At 38.7% G+C, this 21189-nt stretch overlaps 3 protein-coding genes across 8 annotated transcripts in view; 1 reads left to right on the top strand and 2 right to left on the bottom strand.

Annotated features, from left to right (window-relative positions):
• Positions 1-1494: 1494 nt before the first annotated feature.
• zbtb25 (zinc finger and BTB domain containing 25) lies at positions 1495-6395 on the top strand. The gene is made up of 3 exons (XM_007258218.4): positions 1495-2015; positions 3367-3565; positions 4718-6395. The coding sequence occupies exons 2-3, from the start codon at positions 3393-3395 to the stop codon at positions 5862-5864; spliced, it is 1320 nt and encodes a 439-aa protein (XP_007258280.1). The 5' UTR covers positions 1495-2015; positions 3367-3392; the 3' UTR covers positions 5865-6395.
• A 2613-nt stretch (positions 6396-9008) lies between these two features.
• si:dkey-1h6.8 (uncharacterized) lies at positions 9009-14553 on the bottom strand. The gene is made up of 2 exons (XM_007258216.3): positions 14151-14553; positions 9009-12177 (listed from the first exon to the last, which is right to left on the bottom strand). The coding sequence occupies exon 2, from the start codon at positions 12051-12053 to the stop codon at positions 10524-10526; it is 1530 nt and encodes a 509-aa protein (XP_007258278.3). The 5' UTR covers positions 12054-12177; positions 14151-14553; the 3' UTR covers positions 9009-10523.
• A 3297-nt stretch (positions 14554-17850) lies between these two features.
• The window catches only part of mthfd1a (methylenetetrahydrofolate dehydrogenase (NADP+ dependent) 1a, methenyltetrahydrofolate cyclohydrolase, formyltetrahydrofolate synthetase), a 39504-nt gene continuing 36165 nt past the window's right edge, over positions 17851-21189 (bottom strand). For all 6 annotated transcript variants that reach the window (XM_049483572.1, XM_049483569.1, XM_007258215.4 and 3 more), the window contains one exon: positions 17851-19640. The gene's annotated coding sequence lies outside the window, so the exon portion shown is untranslated. The remainder of the gene's footprint in view (positions 19641-21189) is intronic.

Below are 21189 nucleotides of genomic sequence, written 5' to 3'. Positions count from 1 at the left end.
GAGTTTGCGCACGCAAACGCACACGCAAATACGAGAGAGAGAGAGAGAGAGAGAGAGAGAGAGAGAGAGAGAGAGAGAGAGAGACACGCAGCCCGCCCTAACACGCAGGGGCAGCCAGTGAGACTGCAACCGTACATGAACTGTGTGTGCTAAAGTGAGAAGTGAACCACAGACTGTATATTAATACTTATATACGTATACAGTCTATAGAGGGAACGGCCTGCCTGTTCCTAACCAGCTATCTAACTATATTTCACTTCTGTATCAGAACAAAATAAGATAAGACCCATATAAGCCTGATAATATAAAATCAGATCAGATAACACTTTACTAAACTTACGTTATTTGATGAGAGTGTCCCGGCAGCTTACATACAGATACACACAAGTACACTAAGAAGCTAGAAAAATAAAAATTATATATAAAAATCTATATGATACACTGGGCTGTAAAATACATTATAAGCAGAGATACTATGACCTGGATTAGTCTAGTCAAGCCAAGTAGTTATATTGTTAATTACTGCATACTTACAGGACATACAAAGGATTGAACCTTTGAATTACGTTACCCTCCTTCCCAAAGCTACAAAAAGTACAGCAAGATAAAAACATTAATATAAAAGAATGAGAGACACTAAATGTATACAACAAGGTCACATTTATAGACATACATGGGACAAAAGACACAAGACAGTAGTGCAGTAGTGATGGGGAGATTACAGATGGAATGACAGTACCATTGTAAACAGAACCTGTATAAACATTAGGGCAAATATAGGTAGTTACAGCTACATTAGCCACAGCGATGAAGTCCCAGTTCACTTTGTGGTAAACAAAACATGACCCTGATGGCAAAGAACATTGAATAAACCTTATTTATTTTTTGTTGCATTGCATCTTTTAAGGTTGATGATGGAAAACAACCTTAAAAACAGCCTTTATTCACCATTGCTTAATAAACATTGGTTAATGTTAAAATTCTGACATTGAATCGACGTTCACTTTAATGTTTTAAACACTCACAATGATTTTAGATGAAAGCTAATAATATTAATATTAGTAATTATTATTTAAATGTCCTATTTCACCCTGCTAGACCACAGTACATACTATAGTTATAATGTGAGTAAAGTTTAAAACAAACAGTACATACAAAACCATAACTTTGAATCAATGTTGAATCAATGTGCTCAAATAAATCAAATCTGACGTCGGAGATCAACGTTTTTCAATGCATTAACGTTAAAAACGTGAATGTCAATTCAATCTACTCTTTGGGGACTTTGCGAATAAATTATTATGATAATATATTTAATTCTAAAAAAAACGTTTTATATTAGCTGGTTATATATATATATATATATATATATATATATATATATATATATATATATATATATATATATATATATATAGTGGCCATGCTGAAGTGTCCAGTTGGAATAGATAAATAAATAAGCATATATTAGTCAATAAAAGTATATCAGAGTCAGTATATATAGGCAATAGATATATAATACAAGTATAAATATAGAATGGAGAAGCAACAGAAAAAGAAAGAGGGATAACAAAGATAAAACTTCACTAAATTGTAGCTACAGGTTTATAACTAACTTTGTTGTGTGACTTTGTAGCTAAGTTCTCTTGTGAGGAATAAGTCAGTTCCACCTTAAACATGACTAGAGTAAGTGCACTATTTAAGGTGGAACGGACAATTCCTGTAAAGAGATTTGCTGAGTGAACGATATGCTAGCTAGCTATCATTCTCCACCATGCCAGCTAAAGCTAGCTATGTAGGGGAAGCTACATTTTTTTCTTTTTTTTTGCATGCGTGCCTCTCGCCATGCGTTGTGTCTGCATCTGCTAATGTACGGTCACGTGACAGAAGAGCCCGAGCAGAGCCTGTCCGTCAGACGCATAGGAAGCAGCACGAGCGCGTCCCTGCAGCAGCACGCGCCAGCTAATAATCATAATAATACTAATAGAGCCGAGCGGTTCTCACGCACGTAGGCGGTAAGATTGCGTTTTCTTCAGCCTGTTTCGTCTGTCTGCGAGCGCGTGCATGCTTGATGTGTGGAGGTGCATGCCAGGCGAGTCCTCCGTTTCTTCGACAACTGCTTATAGAGCAGACGTGTGAAAATGAATGTGATGCTGTCTTGGCGGTGGGAGGCAAAGGGGGGATCGAGCTCGGTTACAGACAGCACCGACTCGTCTCCCCTGCTGTTTGCCGCTTCCAGCAGTTAACAGCGCTATTCGAAGATGGGTAAAGTGCGTTTTTTTGTGCCGCCTCTCATTGTCATTGTCTCAGATCAACAGCCTTTATAAGAAACTCAGGCTGACACCAGCACTACCACCACTTCACCACCACACACAACAGATGCGGCCGCGAGCTCCACGGATCATCATATGCCAGGCATGTCACTTACATAGAGCAACACTAGAGCTGTAAGTTGCGGATTGCACCGTTTCACCGCTTTTTCCAGTGATACGCGCTCATGCGAGGCCAAGCGCAGACGTGTAGCCTCGTTAGACGTCAGAGTCGCTGGGACAATCCCATCCAGATGTAAACATCTGGCCTAGGTCTCCCCCAAAAAATGGGCACAAAAAAGCAGGACCAGCTCTCAACAACAGAGGTCGCCCTTTATCCCGTCTTCTTGAATTTCATTGTATTAAAGATTAAAGTTGTGTGCCTTATATGACCTCATTTTTAAATATTTTAAAACAGCCTTTTCCACCTTAAATCATTAAACAACACAAAAAATAGCCTATATTCCTATAAGATATAATTCATTATTACTAAAGCTTTGAGTTTAGTCCTTCACTGAAGACATGGATAAGATGGAATACATTTAATGTAACAACTCAATAACAATTAATTTAAAGGACCATTAAGAATTATATTTTCATTAGTAAATGATAAAATTATCAGGATGTATCATCAGATATTAAGGAAACATGCTGAGTTAAAGTACCGGCAGCTTTTGTAGTACTGCTTCAACCAATACATTCCTATTTGGACTGTTAAGTCCGTCACGGGTGTCTGTGTTTGTTTTGGCCTCTGACGCCTCTGATTTGGTTAATATTTTCTTTTGTCTAAGCAATTGTTGTCTTGTCATCCTGCATCCTAAGAGGACAGACGACACATATTCACACACTGCATTGAACTATGCCAGAGTAACCAGGACTAGTTATATTGTAATTTTAATGCAACATTAATGGTCAGTGTTTAGTTACTGACTGTATCCAGGGTTGATTCAAAACTAAATAATTTCCCAGGCCAACCTTGTAGAGCCCACTTTTTACACTAATTTTACCATCATTTCTTCTTAATGCGGTTCCTAATCATATGTTTGTTTGTGTTTAGGGCATTGGGCTAGTAGAGGGGGCATCATGGACGTGTCTACCCACAGTCTGTTCCTCCTCCAGCAACTGAATGTCCAAAGAGAGTTTGGTTTCCTGTGTGATTGTACCGTAGCTATTGGCAATGTATACTTCAAAGCCCATCGAGCAGTGCTGGCTGCCTTCTCCAACTACTTTAAGATGATCTTCATCCATCAGTCCAGGTTAGCCCATCTCTTAAATACTCTTTTTGGTATAAGCTAGGTCTATCCAGTCCTGGACATAAAGAGTTTACTACTCTACTGGAGAGTTCTGATAAAAAACATCTGGTTCTGAAACTGCGAGGCCTCTAAAGACCCTTAATACTTGGACCATTGAATTTGGTAGATCTCTAGGACCAGGATTGGGTTTCCCTTATAAACTTTTAGGAGTGAGCACATTTTTAAGATGAAGAAGATGGCTGGAGTGCTTGCAGATTCTTATTACAACAAAGTAGATGTACACGATTATTTGTTTGAAATCAAATAATAAAATAAGAAGTCACATAACACAGCCCTGGCCTCTTGCAGATAAGACCGGACTGTAATTCAATTCTATAGAGATGCACAATGATATTGGAATTATATCAGTATATCAGTATTGGCTGCATTTTGTTCATTTTAATACATTTGTAATCCTCTAGACTATACCTATTAATGTGCATTTTGCCCCTGTTTCTAATTGACAGTGACCGACATTGCACCCGTACATGTAATATCGGTCAACGGCTTACACTTCCAATTTCAGTGCTAGGGATGTGCCATGTCATATTTTACACAATTATATCACCAACATTTTTAATTATTGTAGTAGAATGTAGAAATATTGTAGAAATTGTAGAAATACTCTAATATTTTTTAGGGCCATCATGGTGCAAGTTTTTGCTGTTTGTAGAAAAAGGAAAATTCACACTGTTCATGTTTCCCATTACAAATCTACTAGAGACTTGAGATTATATCTGTGCAGTTTTATTTATTGTACCTTAATCCTGGATATATGGAGTGAATTATTAGTATCATGGCAGATTTTGGATTATTGACTTCTGTTACAATCTGGTAAAAATCTCAGTTAGGAATGTGATATATCATATGTATGCAATAATATGGACAAATATAGTTTAATATTCTTTTCATTGCAGTAGTGTTTTCTTGAATAATTTTTTAATTGATTGTTTTGTCATATTGCCAAGAATATAATTATCGCAAAAATACTCAAATAATACTGAAATTATTTTAGGGCCATATTACCCACCCCTAATCAGTGCATCCCAAACAAAAAATGCAGAATGCAGTATATGTATATTGACTAAGCTTATTCCATTGTTTCCCAATTTTCAGTGAGTGCATAAAGATCCAGCCCACTGATATCCAGCCAGATGTCTTCAGCTACCTGTTGCACATCATGTACACAGGCATGGGCCCTAAGCAGCCTGTGGATCAGAGCAGGCTGCAGGATGGCATCAAGTTCCTTCATGCATACCAGCTGTGCCGGAAGGCAGGTGAAGGCGGTCCTGACGCTTCCTCCGATGCCATTCGCATGTCCAACCTGTACGGCATCCAGATCTCCTCCCAGCTGACCACTAAAGAGTCGTCAGGCCTGAAGGCTGCCAGCACCTCACGAGATCCAGAAGATGGTCGCTCCAGTGCTCGGGCCGAGCGTGCTCTTGCAGGCCGACCTGCTCTTGCTGTGGGTCTTGAAGGACTTCCAATGGATCGCCAATCCCGAAGCCTCCGCGGGGTCTCCTCTGTGGCGTCGGGTGACGATTCAAATTCTATTTCAACCAGGATCAAGCAGGAGAGGGTAGAGGAGGAAGAGCAAGAAGAAGGGGAGGAGGAACACCAGGCGTCTGGCTCGCTCCCCTCAGCCAGGGGCAGCCCTTGTCAGATGGCTCTTTTCAAGGATGGTCCTTTGGCACTGCTGTGTCCTCGATGTGGCGCGCGGTGCCTGTCACCGGAGGGCTTGCAGGAACACCTTTTCAGTCATGCTGCCTGCACCCTGGAGCCCTCTATCAGCAGCTTGATGGAGGGGGGGCCCTCTGAAGATGGTGTTGGAGATGCCAGGGGACCAGAAGACAGGCGGGCTCAGAATGATCGCGTGGACAGAGGCACTTTAGAGGAGGCCTTGCGGCAAAGCCAGGCACTTGCTGACGAGTTGGCAGCAGAGTTGAAGCGAGGGGCCAGTAGCCCGACAGCAGGTTTCACCCGCAAAAGGAAAATGGCCTGTGCTGTGTGCAACCTGCGCTTCTCCCACAAGAGCCAGCTGCAGGAGCACATGTTCGCCCACGTGGGTAAGCCCCTGCGCTACCACCGCTATGGTCGCTTCTGTGGCCAGCTCCTGCATGGCTGCGAGGGAACACCAGACATCGCAGCCGTGGCCACAGCAGCTGAGGAGGCCATCCGGGACACTCAGGACAACGGCAGCTCCTGCTACTCGCTGGACTCGGAGGTGTCTCAAGAGAGTGTAGATGCTGTGACTGTGCAGTGATGCTCTGCTATTCAATGGACCTTTGCACTGACTTGCAGTCTCTACTCGTGGAAGATGTTCTTCAGCTTTGACCTCAGACACACTCTTTTCTTGTCCTGTTTCATACAATTTCCCCCTTGTTTGAGTTCAAGAAGTGCTGTTTCTAAAACCCCTGTGTTGACGAGTTCAGTGTTGGTGTATTTTTTGTGAATGTAACTGAGCACTGCTTGACTGATGAGCCAGATGTTGTGTTTTGTATTTTCTAAGAGTGTTACGACTGACACTGCACATGAAACTAATCCAGCTCAGACAATGAATTTGAAATCGAGCCAAACTGTGCTAGCAAACAGCTACATAAGTGCAGAACTGTTTTATGAATGTTTTGCAGCCAATTCTGATTCCTGAACAGTCCACCTTAATCCAAAAGAGCCCATACCCATTTCTGAATCATACTACAAATTTCTAAATTAAATTGGTAAACGTCCATTAAGGATTATATTTTCTGTGATATATTTTCTATTTATATATGATCAGGATGTACTATCATTTATTAAGGAATTAAAGCAGTGACAGCTCTTGTCAGCAGAGTTTGAGCCAGTATTTTTTTTTCTGGACTGTGCAGTATGTCACGGTTGTTGACTCTGAATCTGCCTACCACCAAATTTCCACACTGCGGGTTGCCCAGTATAGACAACAGCATGCAAACTGTGTGCTGAACAGGTAATCACTGAGCTTCATTAAGGTTTGCTAACCATAGCTAGGTAATTTACCACTAACACTAGCCTAGTAGAGATGGGCATTTTGGACATTGAAACTATTGTCTGTCAATCTGGCAATAGGCGTGAGCTTCACATCTGAGAGAGAGTGGATGAGGAAGAAAACTTTATCAAGTGTTTGGAAATTGGACTGTAGCCATTTTACACACTCACTCAGATTTATGACTGATTGTTCCTTTAAATTAATTGTGTCAAAACTGGTTATATGTGGGAGGGGTGGCGGACTATGTCGCTGCCACTATGATCAGGAGATCACTGGTTCAAATCTTATTTATTTAGCTCGTCATAAGCAGCTGGAGCCCAGAAAGAGCAAACCTGGCCTTGCTCTCTCTGGGTGGGTAGATGGCACTCTCTCCCCTCACCACTCCAAGGCCTCTGTTAGCTGTTGTGTTGGAACCGAGTCAAGGCTACTCAGCAATGCTGCATCAGCAACAGTTTGGAAAGAGATAGAGATTGGATTCACACGTGTCGGAGGAGGCATGTGCTAGTCTTTATCTTCCCTGTGTTAAGGCATGTCCTAGCGATGGGAGATATACAGATGAGTAGCAGCTAAATGGGTGAGGTAATTGGCCACATACATTGGGAGAAAAACGGGAAAAAAATTATTTTTTGTCAGATCTGGTTATATGGAACTTTTCTTTAGAACACCGCCATCACCGGAGCAGAGTGGACAGAGTGCTTTAAGAAACGTTCCACTTCTTTTATAAAGGGTTTGTAACACTTGTGTCACCATGGGCTCTTTTGGGTTACTAAAAACATGAGATGAATTCTCTGTGAGATCTGGTTCAGTGCCTTAGAAATATTTGCCAAGCAACACTAAAAGCACTAAAAGCACTTACAGTGTTGCCCAACCAAATCCCGTCTGTGGAGAATCACAAAAGTAGAACTCTTTGCTTCATTGTATGGGACATCGATGTTTTTGCCACATCAGAATAGTGCCTGATTTCAGGAAACGCTCTCAGACCTTTGCTTGCTTGACAAGGCGCTGTGTAATGAAAGTATCCAACTGGTGCTTTCTGCTTAAGTGATTCTCTAAAAGCCTGTGAAAGGCGTCACTCTATAGAACTAAAAAAACTCTTCTTGACTTCTCACCACGTAAACAAAATCTTGCATAATTTGTATTATGCGCTTTCGTCAGTAGAAGAGAAAATGTCTCTCTATAATAATGTCGAAGGTTAAGGCAGCTGCAGTAACATCCCTGAACCGCGCTGTCTTAAAGGTCACCTGTCATTAGTGCCGGTGAGAAATTGTGTGGTACATACTGAGAGCTGACCTTTTGTGGCTCTAACAGAATGGTAAATAGCGAATGATAAAGATGATTCACTCGTTACTTGTGTCAGGAACGTCCACCGACCAGATTTTGAGTTGTATTTATTGAACACTTGAGAAGAGGTATAGTGTACAGTCATGAAACCAGTCTAAACCAGTGAAAAGCTAATGTCTGTGATATTTGTGTGACTCGTAGAGTGCATTTTAAATAGTCTCTTTATTTTATGAGCACTGAGTAATGTCGTGTGATTGTGTTCTGATTATTTTTTTAAATAAATGGCATTTTCGAAGAACTGTGTTTGTTGTATTAGTATTTTCTGTGGTAGAAAACAGTGGAAACACTTGAACTAGCCTAGATTTTACTTTTGTTTTAATTAAGAGATTTTCCATTGAGAAAGCTCTATATTGTCCAGACTAGGACTGATCCATCTTCAGTCTTCATTTTCCACTTGTTACCACTAGAGTGCAGCATTGGCTTGAGAAATTCAGCATTTTTCAAATTCTTAAGAAATCCTAAATCATAGTTTACCCTTAATTAAAAAGAATTTAATCAGGCTCAGATGATCTTAAGGAAAGACATGAGAGAGTTAAGCCTACACTTAACAAGAGAATTAGAGCGTGAAACATTTTACTATATGGTCTACATTTAAATATGAACATTGTCCCCAGGAAAATAAATGACCTCTCCACCCTGTCTTCTCTCACCACATATTTCCATGTATTTAAAGCCTGCCCTGTGGGTACAGCCTTTATACAGCTGATATTATAAAATGTGTTTTGTGTTTTTTGATTTACACAACAGAAGGTTCCTTGGAGGTACACATGAAGGAGGGAAAAAAGTGTAACCGTGTGGTTGTATAGCTGCAAACTGTAATACGTGGGTAATCCATTGCTATAGAAACTAGGCTTATGGTGCAGTGATATGAAGATAATGTCATATTCTGGCTAAAAATATGAACTGTGGGAGAAATAATGAAATAAATCCCCTGTGAGTTGCACGTTTAAGGCAGATTACTGCCTAATCTTATGATGCTAGTGGACTGCCAACATCATTGAGTAGGCCTATAGATTTACTGTGTATTTATAACAGACAGAAAACAGTTTTAAACACAGCACATACTCATATAGCAATAACAATATTTATTAGAAGAACATCACTGTTTGCAAATCATTACATATAATAATACAGGTCAATATGGTCAATATGCATGATAGGTCACACTAGTGGCAATTTAACAGAGCTTGTTCTGTTGTAAATGCCATAACCATACATGATTAAAGTGTAATCAATACAATGCTAACTCATCTAACACTGATTACTGAACAAAGAACATTGATTTTCCTTCCAACCATGAGGCTAGACTCCGCTGAGACTGTGCTCCAGTCATATCAATAAAAAATGTTTTCTGTGCCGCCTGCTGAGAGTATGGCTTGTGTGTGTAGGTCCCATAGCCTCAAAACAAAACAAAAAAAAACAAAAAAAAAAAAGGAATTTCCTCAAGTATGTTTAAACTATCTAAACATGACTTTTTCTCCCCAGTCAATACATGAAATTTACCTGCATAATCAACCTGGTTTGGATGAATTGTTTCTGTGATGTCACAAAAGTCAACCCGTTTATTCAGCCTACAAACAATAAGCAGTATTTCAGCCTATGTGCTTTTTGAATGAAGCAAAATAAAGGGCATCCAGTAACAACAAAGATCATTTACACATACAGTCTTAAAGGCACAGTAACAAAAACAGTCATTTTAACTTATATTTCTTAAAAAAAAAAAGGGATTCTTTAAAGTATTCTTTAGCAATGATAGTGGTTTTATACAGGTCCTTGACAACCCAAATAAATAATTTAAGAACTCTAATTTTATTTTTTGTCTGGTAAAATGTTTTTCATGTCCACAGAAAACCTTGTGTTGATAGTTTTTTATGAAATGTGTAAACGTTGTTCTGTATAGCATGAAGAAGGGGCTCCACTTCAACTTGTGCAACACATGTTGAAACACATTTTCAGCAAGTTATAGAGACAGAACACAAGCCCACACAAGCATCATAAATGGACATCAGGAAAACAAAACGAAGAGGAAAAAAAAAAAAAAAAAGAAATCACTGTAAGAAATCACTTTTTTTTTCTCACTTTGTAATGTACGGAGCCTGGGAGGGGCCATAGATTTGAAAAAAATAAATAAATTGAGTGAATGATATAGCAGTTCATGCTCATGATTTCTTTAATTCGAGCGAACAATTTTTATATGTAGTAAGATAAAAAGCTTGGAAGGAAAAGTGCATTTTTTGCTCTTGATCTGTTACAGGGCCGCTGTGATGATAATCCAAACGATTTAATATTTTTTTTTAACCATGTCCCCTCCTGGGCTTCGTTGTAATTGTCTTTAAAGAGGAAACCTCTACATTTTCTGAAAATGTGGGATGTTTTCTAGGGACATTTAAGAATGTAGCACATGGGAAGTGATGTAAGAACTGCAGTTGTTCTGCAAAGCTGGGTCTGGGCCTGCTAACACTGATGTTTTGAACAGCTCAGTGAAGATTTTATGTAAATACTTTTAGTTTAATGGATAGTTAATTGCCCATATCTGTAAATCTGACATTTTGAAAGAAACTCTGTGCATTTCTGAAAGGGTTAAACATGGTCCTCGTCTATCTGATTATTCTGCAGCTCGGCTGAAAGCTGTTCCATAGCACTGTTTATAGCGGCGTGGACCAAGGTCAACGCTGTCTGCACCAGAACGATGTCTGAGAACTGGCTGTTGCTGTTTTCAGTTTGGTCTAGAGTGTGTAATGTGTCTTTCGTCGCCCTGTTAACCTTAAATCGGTGGCAGGATCCATTCAGTGCAAAAAGTGGAGACAGCGTGTTATGCTGTGGAGCATCGTTTTCCAAAGGTTCTTGGATTTCCTCATCCGATGAGGGAACATCTTCTATTGTGATGAGTGGTTTGCATTTCACTTCATTTTCAATCGGAACAATCTTATCTGGGTCCTCTAGGAAAACCACATTATTGACAGTAATATCTGGCGAGGCCTCAGGAGCATTGATATCGGAATTACACTCATTAACACATGTTGGGATGATCTCAGTCTGAGAGTCTGAGAGAGCAGGTCTGAGCTCTGATGTCTCAGTGTTCTGTATTGTTGTGTCCTCTTCATTTGTCCTGTTTTGGAGATGGCATTGGATTACGTCCTGCTCAGGACGTTCCAGTTGTTCCACCTCATTATGACTGAATACAGTGTTCAGGCCACTGCTCACCTCGGCACACAGTGTCACTTTCTCTGAGCACTCTTCCTCCTGATCCAGTTCTTTCCCTGGGCAGCTTTCTGCATGGATTCCTGCCATGTCTTCATGAATCTCCTTTGATCCTTTCAGCTGCTCATCCACAGCTATATCCCCAGATGGCCTGGGAGCAGAGTAATCAGACTGATCAGCAGCACTTTTTTCAGAGGTTATTTCAATTAAAATATGATTATCTGGTCCCACACAGCCTTTCTCTTGCTTCTGGCTGCTGGGGCTCTTGGGTTTTACTGAAAACCTCTTAAAAACTGCACCACATATTCTCATATGGAACTTTCTTTTTTGATTTTTCTTCTTTTCACATCTTTCAGTTACACTGTCAGCTAGAACTTCACGTGTGGTATCGGTAGTTAGAGCATCCTGGCAATTGTCACATGTTGCATTGTGCTCTGCATCTTCTGCTGCTCTATTATCTAATTGTTTTCTCCTTCTAACGCATGCGAACGCAGGGAAGAGCACCCTTCTAATTGCAGCTTTAGCTCTGCATCTTCTCTGCCTACTCCTGCCGTGCTGATCCTTGACCTTCTCCTGCTCAGAATTTGAGACTACAGTTTCCACAGGCTCTTCTTGCAAATCTAAATTGGAGATCTGAGTTGTTTCCTCTTCTCCAGTACAGGCAGTTTCAGGGCTTTGACACGTAGCCTGCTGCGATTCAGAACCTGCATCATCGTTGCCTTGGTGCTCCTCCACCTCGTGCTTCTCCGTGCCGTTATTTTTGTCTCGTCGTTGCTTTCTCGAAGCTTGAAGATCTGCCTTCTTCTCATCCTTGCCTTTTCCCAGAAGAAGCCTGGGTGGGCCAGTTAATTTTCTTTTCAAGCCCACCTTCTCCTGGACCTCGTCACAGTTGGTGTCCTCAGATTCCATTGTTTGTTAAAGGGAATAAGGCTTGTTAAAGTGGCAGTGAGGACAAGTATACAGTGGAACACATTAAACAGTTGTTTAGAGGTGGTTTCTTCCATTCATATTGAGAGTCAATTCTTCAGAAATTCTGTAAATTAAAGAAACAAACCTGTCATTTTAAAAAATCATAGATAGCGTCTATTGGTATTTTTTATTTAGACAAAACAGTAACAGACAGTTCAAGTAATATTTACAATTAAATGTATCCATTGTTTACTTCTTTTTTCAAATGAATTGCCTACACAAAATCATCAGAGCTGAATAAAGCATGTACTTCAGTGCATCTTTACTATAACTGCAATTAAGCATTTTCACTTCAACAACCCAAAAAAGCTTCCAGAAAAATGAGCACTATAATTGCGTGTCAGTGGGGTGTCAATATATTCAAACTCTTGTTAATCCTCACTCTAAATGTGTAAAGCAGGTGTTCAAGACTTCAGTGGACTTCCAAAATCAGTATAAAGTCTCACTTGTTTCTTACTTTTTACTTACAGTTTCAATACGTAAACACTGATAACAAACTATTTACTTCCAAGTCCATGAAGTCCATATCATCGATGTCCAGTGAAAAACAAGGAACTTCATTTTCGTCGATTTTTAGTTTACTAGATAATTTTAACATAATTTGAATAATTTAAACTGTCCCATACACTGTTTTAATTTCTTGAAGAATGGACCAATAGAAAAACTCCAAAATAGTCTGAAATAAACTTTTAAAAATGTTAAAACTTTTATATTTTTTGTCACTGACTGCAAAAGCACACCATTTTGTATTGTTATCTTTGTGACACCTCAAAAACCCTACACATCTACCTACCTTAGGTTAAGATTTAGCTCCACCCATTTACTCTGACTTCATAAGGAGCATCAATGGGTCAATATCACTATATAAGAATTCTATAAGAATTCTCTGTCCACCCTGTCATCCTGGGATAACCCAAATCCTTCATACTGGTTTAGAACTCACTTGCTGCTATTTTAGCAATTAATAATACATTACACTTAATATTTACCATATTGTCTCCATATTTAGCTTTAGCTGTCCAGCCTGTTGTGGTAAAATAAAAAAATAAAAAAAATCTAAATGTTTTAACTCAGGGTCAACCATATTTCTTTCCAATTCTCAGTGTCTTGCAGCTTGTCATGACAGAATGGATGAATGCTTGGCAGAAAGTAAAAAGTCAATATATAAAGTGATTACTCTGGGAAATATGTTTTCTGTGCAGTCTGAAGATGATTTATTATATGTAATAAATGTAATAAATCATCAAAATAAATAAAATAAAATTGTAAGTAATGAGATGCCAAAGAGTACAATAATTATATAATGACCTGATTACTTTTTAAACGAGGTATGAAACAATGAATAATAAAAAAAAGCCTGTTTAATAATATCAGTTTAAAAGTAACACTATAACAAAGGATATATAAAGTTAAAAACATGGACAGAAATGCGAAAAATATAAATGGTAGGGCACTTTAAGTGTAGGTTAATGATAAAACAGCTTTTTAACCATTTAAAAACTTATAGTTCTACAACAGCAAAATAGTTTATTAACTATTAATCAATCCCACTATACAGTATGTAACAGCCAGTGTCATCGTCTACACACTGTCACTGTGTTTTTCTGTCTAGTACATCCCTAGTGGATTAACTTCTCAATGTGTCTCTGTCTGTTTTGTTATGTAAGTATAAGGGTAACACACATTTACATCACTTATTTACAGGAATCTGTTTCAAATATTCCTGCATTAAGACGTTTTTCGTGACAGTGATGTTAATACCTAAATTTTCCAGCCTATAACTGCAGTTTGCTGCCTCCTATTTTTAGAATAAAGCAAATGCCTACAAATCTTACTATTCTCAGGGCTACATTCCAGGTTCTCACCACACATGAAGAAGTATTTTGCATTCAACAGAGTGCAATTCTACTGTATAATTACTGAACATGTTTTACTTTTTAAAAACACAGTTTAACAGCCCTGGCTTCAGCTTACAACAACAAACACAAGTATTTAAACTGCAAAAAATGAGGGGAAAAAAGGGAAGAAGAAGCCTACCTGTGTAAATCAGCAGAGCGCCCAGCGTTTCCTGCTGCCGGGAGAACGAGTCGTGGCGTACAGGGGGATGAGGGTCTGTTTGCGAGAACACTTGCAGCTCTGCCACCAGCTGAACGCTCTCACACGCTCTAGCTTGGAGGGATGCTGTTACCTAGAGGGCCAGGCTCTCATCAGTTTCCATAGCAACCACATGATTGACAGCTAGTGATCCATCGCATCCAACTATGCAATGTTTCGAGAGCTTTACCCTCACAGACACAGACCTGTGCCTGACACAACCATGAGACAGGGTCATTAACATTAACATCTAACAGCTAAGAATACACTGACTTATGTACACACTCACACTGTGCTACTATAACTGCTTGGTTATGGAGCATGTAGGAGACATTAGGAAGCATTACTGAAATGTGGTCTAGATCTAGAATATAATTTACTGTTGTATTAAACACTATATTCTAGATAAAACTTTCTTTTACAGTCTTCTGTGTATACAATCCTATAAGTTTTATGTAATAATCAAGTCTGAAACACAAACTCAAAAAATTAAAATGGTTCTTTTTGTTAGATGGTGTTTTCCTATTGCAGTTGTACCTAATTCACTTTATATATATAAAAAACTTTAATGCTTGTTCATGTTTTAGATATTACAATTTTCTAATGTGCTATGCAATTATTTGTATATAATTATAGTTTAATTATAGTTTTTTTTTACCATATGAGGTGAGTACCAAGAGAGTCTTGTTATTTACTCACAGTAATATTTGAAATATTTGAAAGCTCACAGTAAAAAATAATAAGTTAATAACAGATTAAAAGATAGACAGCATAAACTTTATTTTTTTACATTGTAGATTAATAATAAAGACATTAAAACTATTAAAAGACGTATGGAATTACATATTAAACAAATATTGTGTTTATCCTCCAAACATTGTGACCAAACCGGCGTCAAAAGAGCACCTGTTGGAACGATTCACAATTCTAATACTACTAGAAATGCTTCAGCCTGTCTTTTTCTTTGTCTCTACTTTGTGACCAAACTTTTGACTGGTAAGTTACTGTACATCCTTTACAAAGCCTGCATATCTTCAGGTACCACCTTTTTACTCATTATAACTAGCATATAGGACTATAAGACTTAAGATCTGCACTAGGCTAATGTTAGCATTTTTACCATATCTTCTTTGCATTGTTTACTTCCTTAAAAACACAGCAGATACCTCACTTAACTACCAAACCGGAGCGAAACTCACATCATAAAAAAAGCACTGGCATTTTACCGCTGTACTGTTAATAACCGAGAAAGCCACAAGCTGAAAAACAAGCAAATGTGGGCAAGGTTAAAAGCTAACCGGTTACAATCACTTTAACCTACCTTTCTAACAGCACGTCACACTGAGAGGACACAATACTATCTGGTATCTAGATTTGGGACATTGAACATTTTTTCTTTTAAATATTCAGATATTTAAAATTCATGAATTGAAGTCTCAGTTTAGAACAGTTTTAAAATAGCTCATTTTAATGAGGCTAAGGCTCACATACTCTGGTCAAACTGATGAGGCTTTTATGAGTACTAAAAGGTACTAATTTCCATCAGAAAATACAAAATTAAATTATAACATGATCTACTTTACTGAGATTTACTTGTTCAATATGGCGCTCCTGCGTTGTCAGAGGTGTGTTGGTCTGCAATGTTTATTTAGGAAAGCTATTGGCGGATCACGTTAATTTTACCCGGATACAGAAATGGTGTTTTTTGATTGGCTGCTGGGTAGCTACATCTCTCAATTTATTGACCGGTGTGTTGCTAGCTCAATATGAACTCTTGATTGTGTTTTCCTCCACAGTTTAAAAATAGCACGGCATCTTGTTGGGCATTGCCCTAGTAATTTCTGTGCATGAGAAATACAAGGACTGGACTTGGGATCTGCACTAGGCTAAAAGCTAATGCTAGCCTTTTTTTAAAAAAATGTCTTTTTTCCATTGTCTACTCCTACATAAACACAGCCGATACCTCAGCTAACTAAGTGTAGCGAAATATACATCAGAAAGAAAAGCACTGGCATATTTTTACCATTAATAATCAAGAAAGCTACATCCTAGGAAGTAAGAAAAGGGGGGCAAGGCTAAAATCTTACTGGTTAAAATCACTTCACCTTTCAGCACAACACACTGAGAGGACACAATGCTATCCGTTAAAATTCTATGTGACAGTAATATGTGGTAGTTCTCCTCTGTAAAAATTTGATTCCTATGCAAAATAACAAGGTTGTAAATAGACTTGTAAAATCGTGTAAAAATACTTGATCTTTCTTGTTTTTGCAAGCTGACAACTCTGTCCATGTCAATCACCTGTATACTGAAAAAAAAAAGAATAAAAAAATATATTTTTTTTCAATTTTATCCCAATTATTAATGTAACTGAAAGGTTAAAGTTGGACATGGCAGAAAACTGGCGGTTGATGGTCACAGATCCTGAGGGGTTATCAACATACATACCTATTTTTGACGTGTCTGTCAAATCAAATACTCATCGTCAGAATACAGGAGCGCTGAAAGAGAAGCTCGGTAGGAATACTGAGGTTTGCAGTCGCATACAACACAAACACAATTGAGACATTAGCTCCCAGTGTCATTTTTAGCTGCTCACCATGGCTGGACCTGCTACACATTGAGTGCCCCCAGGGCTCTTAATAGCTGGCTGGGCTTTTTAGCATTCAGCTAGCGTGTTGTTCTCTGACTCTCTGCCTGGAACAGGAACTGTACCCCTCCTCAACCTCTCTTCCCTTTTCAAGCCTGATTTATTTATTTATTTGGTTCGTGTCTGTTCACATTATTTGAGAGGAAGACCTATTATACATAATTTGTTCATTTCAGCACTGCTAGTAAAGGCTGCTTCATTTGCTTTGAGCTTTGCAAAGATGTGTTATTTTAAAATAAAACTTGCGGAGACTCGTTTAAGAGTGATATTTGGAATGTTGTACATTTGGAGTTTATTCAGTACACGCAGTGCTATTTCGGGCTCTGAGATTGACTGCATGCTCAATGTACAGTGACACGAAATCCCAGTGGCTTGTTGAAAAAACCCAATTGTGCCCTAAACCGCCCTCCTAAAAGAGACAGAACATAAAACCCTGCTGGGCTGCTTGAGGAAGTGTTCGTAGAATACTCCCTACTGCTACCGTAAATGTGACCTTTTCACCTCTCCCCAGAATAAATTAGAATTAATTTACAAGGAGTGAACAAACTAAAAACAAATGAATATGATGTATAAAACTGCATGTACTTACATTACATTGCATAATCCACTTATACGAAATGCCGCATGTAATGAACAAACGTAACACTGAATCACTAAAATGACTAAAGCGAATAAGCAGCATTAGATGCACAGTGATATTACTCATTTACAAGTGAAGTGCAACCCATCTCCTCCCAGCATGAGGGAAAATCTCTCAGCCCAGTAAATATTACATGATGACCAAAGCCAAAAGTGCCTGGCCTCCCCTGAAGGAAAATCACATTTCAGAATAAACGTCAGAGTGAAAAATGGGACTCGGAAACACATTCTGTCTCTGCAACTCTGCTACGCCTGCCTGAGTAAACAGCCACTTTATTAAATAAGCACAACACCAAGGTGTCCACCGAGCACATTAATCAAAGGTTATTAAAAACACACAAGAGCACAAGGAGATGAAATTTTCTCTGAAAAAAATGTCAACTTTAATTTAAAATGGAACGCTACAGGCAAGATACATGAAATACAATCAAGCCAACTGTGACTGCAGTCTTCACCGAGGGTCACAATAAGAATTCATGTAGGAGTGGATACTGTAGCTGTCACTCAGGGCTGCCAACTCTCACACATTGACTGTAAGACTTACACCATCAGGTCTAATCTTACACTTTCACAACTAGGACTGTGTAAAGGCAGGAACCTGGAGATACGATATGCATCAAGACAACACAGGTTCTGAATCAGTATAATGCAATATATTATAATACTGTAAGCAAGGTAATATATATCGTAATTTTTGAAAACAATTAATCTTAGAAATACTGGTGCAAAAACACCACCATATGCATAAAATCTGATTAAAAGAATTGTTTATATTTTATGCAATCAAACAGTGGGATCTGAAGGGAAATTAATTAGTCTGTCATCAATCTTCACATGTAAACTATTAATTTAAGATTTTGAGAACTGATAAGCAATATTATTGTTTGATTAATGTTTTTAATATTTTCAGTATTTTACCTAAACTCATTAAACATTCACCACTTCATACTCATTTTTTAACAACTCCTCATTCTTCTCCAAAAGAAACTCCAGGTGAATTTGATACATAATACGTTTTTCTACTGCTGCAGCTCCACATTTCACTGGTAAAACACGCAACATACTCAGGAAGGACCAATCATAATCTTAATCCAAGCCAACTATAATTATTGGCAGCCTTTTGGTGACTTTAGGTCCAACCTTACTGACCATAACTTTGACATGGCAGTACATCATTTTTAAATCTAATGGAATAGCATAAAACATTCATTCTATTTTAGTGATCTTTCAGCGAGCTGTCATTCACACCGCATAGCTTGGTTTAGGGTGTGTCAGTGTGTCTTTGCTATCGTAACAATGGGAAAAATATGCCTTGAGTGGCTCAAAACACACAGAAGGTACTAATAGAGCGTCGGAATTTAAATAGTGCAGAAATTATGCGCTTCTCAGCAGGGGAAACTGACCTGCACATTCACGCTGTGGACGTTGGTGAGCAGGTAATTTTGGAGATTTTTGGGGTTATTGTATTTAGTATTTTGTTTATTGTTGTAGTAAAGTTTGTGCACTGCTGGGTCCTTGTGTATGTGTGTCTCATGATTGGGGTGTATGCGCGTTGAACATGTGCAGCGTGCCTGTGTTGCCAAGATAACAATGAATGTCTGTTGTCTAGGTTCAAATGGCACACCTGTGTTTTCCGTTGCCAAGATAGCAATACACCAGACATTTACCTGAACACATCTTATTTCGAGACCACTACGCCCATCAGTGTAGATATATTCATAAGCTCTGTTGCTATTTAAATGGTGCAGGTGCAAGGCATAAAAATAGATTACTGACAGGGTGTGAGACAGCAATGAGCATCGAAACATGCCTTGTGCAAGGTGTAAGACAGGGCCCTCAGAATAGCAGTGGCTGCTTTACAACGTCTGAAACTCTGATCTAATAAAGTGTCTGATCCCTGGTAGAAGTCCAAGAAAGTACAAACAATCTTTTTTTCTTCAAGTAAGAAGGATGACCCTTCCATTCCCCATCTCTCAGCTCAATATTAGCCATAACAGCTGCCTGTTAGCTGGTGTCACAAAATTAGCAGTTAGCATTCTTCTCCAAAGCACTTCTCAGAGTTGTCTGACGAAATTGCATTAGCAGTAGTTGGAAAGGATTGTAAAGCACATGGCAGCCTTCACCCTCCCAGTGTTGGTATCATCCTAGATGTTAGAGAAAAAATTAATTAATTAATTAATTAATTAATTAATTAATTAATTATTGCACACAGTAAGTAATTTCATATTGTCATTAAAATTAGATAAGAGCTATTTCTATTAGAGCTGCACAATATATTGTTTAAGCATCGTCATCGTGATGTGCGCATGCTCAATAGTCACATTGCAGGACATGCGATGTCACTTAAGGCAATTAAATCAAACACGTCATGTTGTAATGGTTTGATTCTAGACACAAGAAGTAGATACACAGTGTTGTCTCTGTGTCTGTGTAAGTGACAGACTGCTGCTGCCTGAGAAGCGCGAGGGGCAGGAGTAAACACGAGGTAACCGCACGGGCTCCATCCACATGGTTGGGCACGTGCTTGTAAACGCACGTGTCGAAAGCTGTGCACCTCAGTCCAGCACAGTTTTGCGCAGATATTTCCAGTTACAAATGAATTCATGCTTTTAATCCCAGAAAAACACTCTTATTTACCTTTTAAACAGCCATTTAAATTCCTGATTAAAGAGCCGATTTCTGTTGTTTTCCTCGGATTTTGAATGCTCGGCATGGGTAGGGGCGGGGCTGGTGATGTCATGGGTCACTGTTTAGTATTGTGATATATACCATCGAAAAAAGAACATTTGCAATGCTCAATTTTTCCAATATCGTGCAGCCCTAATCTCCATCAAAACAAATGTAATAAGTGAAGTGTTGCACAACATACCTGATGTGTCCAAATAGAATAGCAATTTTCCACACAATAAAAAGTCGTAGGTAGGTGTAGCCGTTACAACTAGCCTAGCTTCTAGAGGCTGCACCTTAGCAAAGCTTGCTCTTACTGTAAGTCATTTAGCTTATGCTATCAAAAGGGCAATTTAAATTATATATTTAAATTACTATATTAGTAGTGGCCAACTCTAACTAAACAAGTAAGTAAATCGTCCGATGAATCCCACAAAATTTCTTTATATATATAGATATAAGACCAGATATCTTCATTCTAAATGAAGAAGTGGCACCATAGCAGATGCTAGAAGCAATTTCACAGTGTAAAGTATCTCAGGAATGATAGTTTATAGATATAAGTAATTACATAATAAATGGGGTTCTAAACCCTGCTTTTCATCTATTGTTGATATTTTTAGGATCCTCACACTCTGTGAGCTGCAGTTGGTTTTAGTGACAGACAGGCTGGATAATACACAGAAGCAGTTAATGATTAATGCATCTGCACTGTACTGCAGCCTGTCTGAGAGAGACCTCTCTCTAAGCTGAGATGCCTGTCATTCAGACAGACAGTTTGGATGATAAATGGTTAATTGCACAGGAACATATAGACTTAGTAAACAGTGGTGGTGATATGTACCAGGGGTTGAAGACATGCCCCCCCCCATGCAAAAACCTATTAAGGTAGCATCAAGCTACACAGAAGGCACATTAGGGATGCACCCTGTGGCAACTAAAAATGTTTATCCAAAAAATAGCAAAACAAATAGTACTTTCAGTGTTTGACTGAATAAGTGAAAAAATGAATAATTTATAGTGAAA

This window comes from Astyanax mexicanus, chromosome 1 (genome assembly GCF_023375975.1).
Source record: "Astyanax mexicanus isolate ESR-SI-001 chromosome 1, AstMex3_surface, whole genome shotgun sequence".
Lineage (NCBI taxonomy): Eukaryota > Metazoa > Chordata > Actinopteri > Characiformes > Acestrorhamphidae > Astyanax > Astyanax mexicanus.
Note: the sequence above shows the minus strand (reverse complement) of the source record. Positions and strands in the feature narration are given on the sequence as shown.